The 7,711-nt window shown below is 47.3% G+C and overlaps 1 protein-coding gene across 1 annotated transcript; it reads left to right on the plus strand.

The window, feature by feature from the left end:
- The first annotated feature begins 334 nt into the window (after positions 1 to 334).
- MSC (musculin) lies at positions 335 to 3,344 on the plus strand. Its single transcript, XM_037505972.1, has 2 exons — positions 335 to 1,095; positions 2,040 to 3,344. Exons 1-2 carry the CDS (start codon positions 586 to 588, stop codon positions 2,124 to 2,126), a joined length of 597 nt encoding a protein of 198 aa, XP_037361869.1. The 5' UTR covers positions 335 to 585; the 3' UTR covers positions 2,127 to 3,344.
- The last annotated feature ends 4,367 nt before the right edge of the window (positions 3,345 to 7,711 follow it).

Below are 7,711 nucleotides of genomic sequence, written 5' to 3' on the forward strand. Positions count from 1 at the left end.
ATAATTGTCATCCCGGAGTTTCTAAGTGTCTGGCAATCTTCGCTACCCCTGTTAGTTGAGGATGGAAGTGAATGGGTACCAATAAGGCCGGCTTCTTTCTTTGTGCTACTTGCACTTATCTTGCTCAGACAAACTGAGGATCCATTGGCCCCGGAACCCCAAAACTCCACTCGCAGAAACTTCCCCTTGCCCGCCCCCACCAGCAGATCCTCTGCGCAGAGAAAAGCGGTCCCCACCCTTTCCACGCCCCCGCCCCACCTCTCGGTCCCCTTTCCAACCCCCTCTTCCTTGCCCCGGGTGGTTTGTTCCGAGTACAGATAAATAGTCCTGTCAAAAGGCGCAGTTCGCGGTTGTAAGCGCCAAGCCTGAGCTGGGGCGCCAACTTTTCGGCCGCCCTCTCTGGGGTCAGCGGCAGGACTCGCGCTCTCTCACCGCCCTCCTCGCTCTCGCGCCTCCTGACCCAGATCGTCTGTCCTCCCCCGAACTCTGCCTGGCCTCCCGCCTCTGCCAGGGAGAGGAAGGTGGAGGCCGCGAGACTAGCCTGGGCGAGCAAGGCAGGCGCGCGCGGGCTTGGCACACTCAGTGATGTCCACCGGCTCGGTGAGCGATCCAGAGGAGATGGAGCTGCAAGGTCTGCAGCGGGGGTACCCGATCCCTGCCTCTAAGAGGCCACCTCTCTGCGGAACCGAGCGCAGCTATGTCTCGCCCAGTGACAACTCTTCGGCCGAGGAGGAGGACCCCGACGGCGAGGAGGAGCGGTGCGAGCTGGGCGCGTCCCGAGCCGCGGGAAACTGCAAGAGGAAGCGGCAGCGTGTAGCTGGGGGCGGCGGCGGCAAGAAGCCCCTCCCGCCCAAGGGTTCAGCAGCCGAGTGCAAACAGTCGCAGCGGAATGCGGCCAACGCCCGCGAGCGCGCCCGGATGCGCGTGTTGAGCAAAGCCTTTTCCAGACTAAAGACCAGCCTGCCCTGGGTGCCCCCCGACACCAAGCTTTCCAAGCTGGACACGCTACGGCTGGCTTCCAGTTACATCGCGCACCTGCGGCAGCTGCTGCAGGAGGACCGCTACGAGAACGGCTGTGTGCATCCGGTGAACCTGGTAGGGACGCCGCGCGCGAGGCCGGGAGCGAGCGATCCAGAGATGCCCGAGCGCTCCGAGGCGCTGGGTAGAGGGGGTCAGCTGGGAGGAACCCGACCCTGGAGGTTGTGGAACGGGTAGTGAGGGAGCCAATTTAGATTCTCCCAATTCATGGGAGGGACCAGCCGTTTTTTTTTTTTCCTGGAGAAGAAATATCCACCCTTCCGTGTTTGCATCATTGTGATAATTGTACACGGTACTTCGTCCACTGACAGATATTGGCTAATATCCTGCTTCCGGGGTGACTCGGGGTTCTAAATGAATTTACTACCCAGTTGCAGATTGAATGGCAAATCTCCCTAGCCCAACTTTTTCCAGCTAAAACTCTGACAGGTTTGAATTCCCAAGCCTTGCTTTCTGAAAGGAAAGACAGAGGGCCTATTTCCTTGGGGGGGGGGGGTGTGAGAGGGGGCAGTTGGATTTTTAATTCTTGTAGAACAGGAATAGTTTCCCCAAATGAGATTTGTCTGGAAAGTCCCTCTCCGACCTGCCAACTCTCCCTGCTTGGGAAAGATCATACTCCAGCCTCATGGGGCCCCAGTTCCTACTTGGAGCAGAGGTAGGTGTGTGTGTGTGTGTGTGTGTGTGTGTGTGTGTGTGTGTGTGTGTGTGATGAGGGGGGAAGGGAATTAAGCTGCAAAACTCCAAACTCATGCAAATGTCACCAAAGCATCTGGGAGGGCAAATCCAGAAGGAAGTGGGGATGGACACCTTGCATCTCAAGTAATCAGAATCCACGAACATTAAAGTCACAATTTAGAGAGAAGATCCACAGATTCCCAGAACATACATAAAATCTGAGCCACTTTAAGCCAAGAATGCCCCAGAGTTCATTTTAGGAGAGCAATTTCACTTAGAGAAGGTCAGTTCTCCTTCAGTATCTGACTTTCTTTTTATTGTTACAGACATGGCCTTTCGTGGTCTCAGGACGACCTGAGTCTGACACCAAAGAAGTCTCTGCAGCCAGCAGACTATGTGGGACCACCGCTTAGGTCGAACTGGAACTCATTTGATGGGATTATTGGTTAAACCCGTGTGTTTGGGGACCCTGGATAGAAGGGAGAGAGCTGGAGAACTCCACAGAAGGGGAAGAAAGTTTCATTGGATTCTCCTAGACCCTCCTCCCCTTCCCTGGAACTGTGGCCACAACAGGTGGCAGACTTGAGGGACAGATCCGGAGGGTCGGCGGCTTGGCTAGGGCGCCGACCGCTGGGCTGCAGCGGATCTGGGCGTCAACACCTTACTTCTCCGGAAAGAGTATCCATCCGTATCAAAAGCGCGGACCCACTTCCAACCTCTGGCTTTAACAGTATAGATTAACTCCTGCGCTGCCGTCTGATCGCAGCGCCAAACCTCCTCGGGGTTGTTTTCCAACCTGAGTCAGATCTATCAGTGATGGCTCGAGTCTGCACACGGGCCTTTCACGGTTAGGCTTGCTCAGAACGCGCTCTTCACCATTGGCTTTAAAGACAGAAGTTTTCACGAGACCCCCATCGGAGAATTTTTTTAAGTTGCAAAAGAGAAGAGATGGCATACCTGGGTCAGGTTTGTATAGCACAGCGCAGCGACCTCCTAGCTGGCGGGATGTTGCCCGCTTCGCACTCGGCCAGGAGCAGAGACTTTCAGAGACCAGCAGAGCAGGGTTGAGCTGGGAACGCTGCGGGAGGGGTGGTTCGGCCTGCAGCGGTCCAGCTCCCAGTGCCCCCAGGGCTCCCGCCGCCTCCTCCTCAGGCTTCCGCCTACCTCCTCGCGCTCTAGATTTGAACCTCATAGCCCCTCCCTCACAATTTGCCTCTGGTCTCCCCCGTACCTCCTTCTACCGCCGCTCCCACTGCTCCTAGCAGTTTCTACTCCCAACTCCCCAAACCCAGATCGGACTCCTGACTGTCCGCTCCAAGTCTCCCCACTCGTGGCTCCGATTGCTCCCCTAATACCGCCTCCTCGTGGGGACAACCTTGCTTGGTGGGAGGAATGGTCGGGGTCGCTGAAGCTGTTTGGGACCAAGTGACCCCGTTCAGGGGGAAATGAGGCTGCCGAAAGGCTGCACTACCGCAGTAATTAGCAAATGTAAATAAATTTATTTTTTTATGAATAATAAAACGCATGGTGAAAACCAAATGCCCCAGGCGCGTCAGAATGTGGTCTTTGTTATCCTTGATTGAGTTAGACCCAGAAACTAGTTTAAAGGAGACTTCCAGGCTGTGGTCAGGGATTGGGTGGCTGTCAGGAAATGGTGGTGATCCTATTTGGATCACTACATTTCCAAAGGCAACTTTTAATAATCTCTGTGATTCTGATTTGCCTTCTGGACGCAAAGGTTACTGGAAGGCACGAACTGAAAGCTTATTTGGCCGCATGGAATCTTTTGGGGGTGTTAGGGGCACATTGAAAGTAATATAAGCGCACATCTTTCTTACCTATACACACACACACACACACACACACACACACACACACACTTTCTTCAGCCTAAAGCACACTCCAGTGCTTACAATCATAAGTAGTTCAAGAACCTCCTACAGTCCACACACCTAGCTTGCCATTCTAAAAGGCAGGGAAAAAAAACCGTAATGCATGATGACAATCTGTGCTTCAGTAGGGCTTCCCCCCCAAATTTTATGTAGCATTGTTGCTATTTTGTTATTTTCTTCATTTCACTGTAATTTTCTCAGGAAGTAACAACTTGGGAAAACCATCATAACACTTTTTAATGCCTTTCTTTTAATAGTAACATTTTGTTTGTAGAACATTTAGAAAATTTAGAATAGTTGGGATAGTGTGAAGGATAAAACTTCCCAAACTACCACCCAATTTGCTGTGTGTATGACATTCTAGAATTTGAAAAGCAATTTTCTTGAGCAGAGAGAAAATACAAATTGAATTTAGGACATGAGAGGGAGGCTGGGATACTTGACTTCTTGTTTGGAATTAAACCAAACTCATACTCTGGAAAACTGCTTTCTGACACCATTTCTTTGGGTTTTCATGCCTGGAAGGCATTCTAGATCCAATTTTCAGCTTTGACCCTGGCCTCAGGGTTTATTTTAGCTGATTTTTTTAGTATCAGGGACTTTCTGGTAAAAGAGAAATCAGAGTGACTAGTGACAGGAAATCCTACGCCTGGTTAAGGACACTTAGCTGGCTGTAAATTCTGGGTGGCCAGCTTCTTGGGGGTGGGATATTTGCTGGAGGTCAGTTCTCAATCAAGGTTCTTTCCAAAGATTCTGGAAATATAGGATCCTTTCCAAGCAAAGGGAGGCAGCACACTACATTGGTTAAGGTGAACCCTAATGTCTTTGGAAACCAAGCTTGAAATCCAAGCACTGACACTCCACAGGCTAGTGACCATATACAACCCCTCTAAAAGCCTATTTTCTCATTTATAAAACTGGATAATAACACTGCCTGCATGGAAAGATTGCCCACCCAGAATAAGTGTGATAACGCTTTTTAAGTCACCTTTCTAGGCAGTGAGTAGCAACCCTAAATGCTGACTATTAAAGGAAATGAATGGGGGTATGTGCCTTGACAAAAGGGGACTGTCAAACAGGCCAGACATTTCAGAAATCCACTCTAAGATTGGATCTGGTTTTGAGATGACAATATTATCAAACCAAAACAGAAAAGTCCCGCAAGAAGCAGAAACACAGAAAATGAAATGGGTAACGAAAGACTACTTGTAGTGAAAACATTTAAGAGCAGGTATTTGCATAAACAAGAAAATATTTGGGCAAAGTTTCATACATAAAAATATTTAAAATATTTGTTTCTATAATTATATTCTCTAAGGACAATTCAGGGGTAAACTCACAGATATTCTGCTCCCCCCCCCCTCACTGTCCATTAAGGGGTGCTTTTCACTGACTTCCATATACAAATGAGCCCTGTAGCTCATTTTTTATTGTTACTTTATAGTCCTAAAATTTATAGAGAAGAAAAAAATTCTCAAGATTTCTTGCTCCACAACTGCTGTAAAAAGTTCAATGCTAACAAATGCTATTTTTTAAAGGCAGGAAAAAGAATCAGAGGCCAGTTTCTAGTCAGTCCTAATGAATCAGAGTAAATAGCTCAAGCTTAAGCACCTTGAACCAGTCCTTTTCTGATCTACCATGACTCCAGTAGGCTCTAAGTGGTAGATGGGCATTCCAAAACCTTCCTGATTATTTTTTTTTAATCATAATTTTCCCCCAGGCACTTGGGTTGGAAAAATAGGAGTTGGCAACTGAGCAAGTTAAGAGAAAAAGAGAAGTCAGTTTGTCCTTAGGGTTATTTCAATTTGTTTATAGAACCATGGAGAAAAGTTGAAGGAAAAATGTCTAAGAAATATAATGTCAAAAGTACTGAGTAGCAAATAAAATGAGTAACTTTACTCTTAGGGGGGGCTTTCTGAGGGACAAAAGTGCTATTATTAGTGTTAATGACTCAGTCGAAAAGAACTAAAAAAACCCCCTTTCACAGACTCTTCCTAAGATGAATATTTTCAAAGAAATGTTTCAGCATCGTAATTTTGAAACATTGAGACATTTCTCTTGGTTGTGGATGTTGAATTGATTTTTGTGCATGTTCTCTTGCACTGGGCTACCAGTTTCAACTTCACTTTCAAATGATGGCTCCTTCAACAGACAGTGACAATGACAATACAATTTACAAAAGATTTTTTTATAGGTATCATTTTTTCCCTATTAATAAATGCTTCATAAGGTATTTTTTTTAAAGGAAGAAATACATTCTCCCCTCTCTAATAAGAACTAAATGGAACACACAAAAAAATTTTAATAAGTAAGAGGTAGACAGGTTTAGATAGGTAGATTGCCACTTTTGAAAAAAATGAAAGTCATTTATAATATTTTGAAAGGGAAAAAAAACAGGCAAATTCATAATTCTCACTGTCAAGCATCTAACTGCAGGGAAATCCATTAGGAGGTTCAGAATACCTGCATTTTCTCCTTCCAGTAGGAACTTCTGCTCATCTACAGAGGGTGGCCTGCATGTGTACCTCTCCACACTCACTGCTCACCATTCATCATTCCCTTTTCTATTTTTGTTCCATCCTTCATTTTTCTTCTCTCTTCCACAATAGTAAAAACTGGCCTAGAGAAATCCTTCAAATCCATGACCATAAGAAGGTCTAGAAAGTAGCCAGAGCCAAAAATACATGCAGAGCTGTGTGAACACCACTAGCACTTAAGTACTCGGTATCTCAAATTATCTCAGCCTTCTCCCTTGTTGGTTCTGTTATCCCCAAGATAGGTTCTGGATCAACTCTGGGATCCTGCGTTAGGTAAATAGGATTTTGAAGTAATTAAGAGCAGGGTCTTTCAGTTTGGGAAAAAATACAGTATCTATATTGATGATTACTGTTCTCTAGGGGTGGAAGAGGAGTGAGGAGCAAGAGGCTTTATTTAATTATTTGTGCATATAAGAGCTGGGGTATAGGCTAGAGGTGCAGGGAGGTGAGAGGATTCACCAGACACAGAGTAGGGAGCAGAACAAGTAGATTGACTGAAATACACTGATATTTTTAATATTTTGAGTAAACTCCATGCTGTTTTCCATAGGGTCTAGTGTACACTCCAACAGTATATGAAGATAGGTACCAGTGACAGGAGGTAGGGAGTAGGTATGCAGATCAGAATGTTTGCTCTGCTATTATCTATTTTGGGGACCCAGTCTGTATGTGGACCAACCCTGCTCTTCCACAAAGTTTCTCCTCCTTCTAAGGAGTGTACCTCCACATATGCTCTGCTTCTCTCTCCCCTGTGTCTCTGACTGACCTGAGTATTCTGTCACCAGAGTTCCCTACCCTGGACTACATCCCACAGTCCACAGATTCCTCTCTCCATCTACCTCCTGATCAACATAGCATGTCTCCTCAGTGTCCTCTGTATTGAGGTTTGCACTGACATCTAATGACCAATGGAGAGATAATACTACTCTGATTTGAGAGATTATCTGTCCAACCACTGTCCAAGCAGTGTCCAACACACTGCTCTAAGGGCTGCACAGTGGGGACCAGGCCCTTGCAGTTGTCTCCGCTAGGACCTGCCACTTCTATGCCCCTTGGCAGGGCCTGCACCACTGCTTGCCAGGTCCTACCAGGACCAGGTTTCTTCTAGGATTTTCCCTTGAGCTTGGAGGGGCCAGTGGGGGCCTACCACTGTGGGCATGTTTTCTGGTCCTGTTCTGGGGCTTCCTAGGATTAACCAGGCTCTACCTTTTTGATTGCTACTTCCAGGCACCCCTGGGCTCACTGAGAGCTGCAAATGCTTATTGTGGCAGGTCTGTTTTCAAGACCCTCCCCATAGTTCATTGTGCATTGCTGGAGGTGCCTCCCTTAGTGGGTCTGATTCCAGGTCCTGACTTGGAGCTCATTGGGGTCTGTGTCATTATATCTGCAGAGGCCTGTGATGATGGATAAACTTTTGAGTTCTTTCTGGGAACTCACTGAAGTTGTGAGGAGGTCTGCTGTGGCAGGTCTTCTTCTGATCTCATCCAGGAACTCACCAAGTCTGTCAATTTCTATGGAAGTCTTCTAAGGCAGGTCAGCCTTCAGACTCCTTTAGCAGCTCACAAAGGC

Source organism: Talpa occidentalis, unplaced genomic scaffold (genome assembly GCF_014898055.3).
Source record: "Talpa occidentalis isolate TD23 unplaced genomic scaffold, MPIMG_talOcc4v2.1, whole genome shotgun sequence".
Taxonomy (NCBI): Eukaryota; Metazoa; Chordata; class Mammalia; order Eulipotyphla; family Talpidae; genus Talpa; species Talpa occidentalis.

Bases quoted from the DNA above. Each gene is read 5' to 3' on its own strand.
- MSC (XM_037505972.1), top strand. From the start codon at position 586: ATGTCCACCGGCTCGGTGAGCGATCCAGAGGAGATGGAGCTGCAAGGT. The intron at 1,096-2,039 runs GTAGGGACGCCG...TTATTGTTACAG, and splicing joins GTGTGCATCCGGTGAACCTG to ACATGGCCTTTCGTGGTCTC.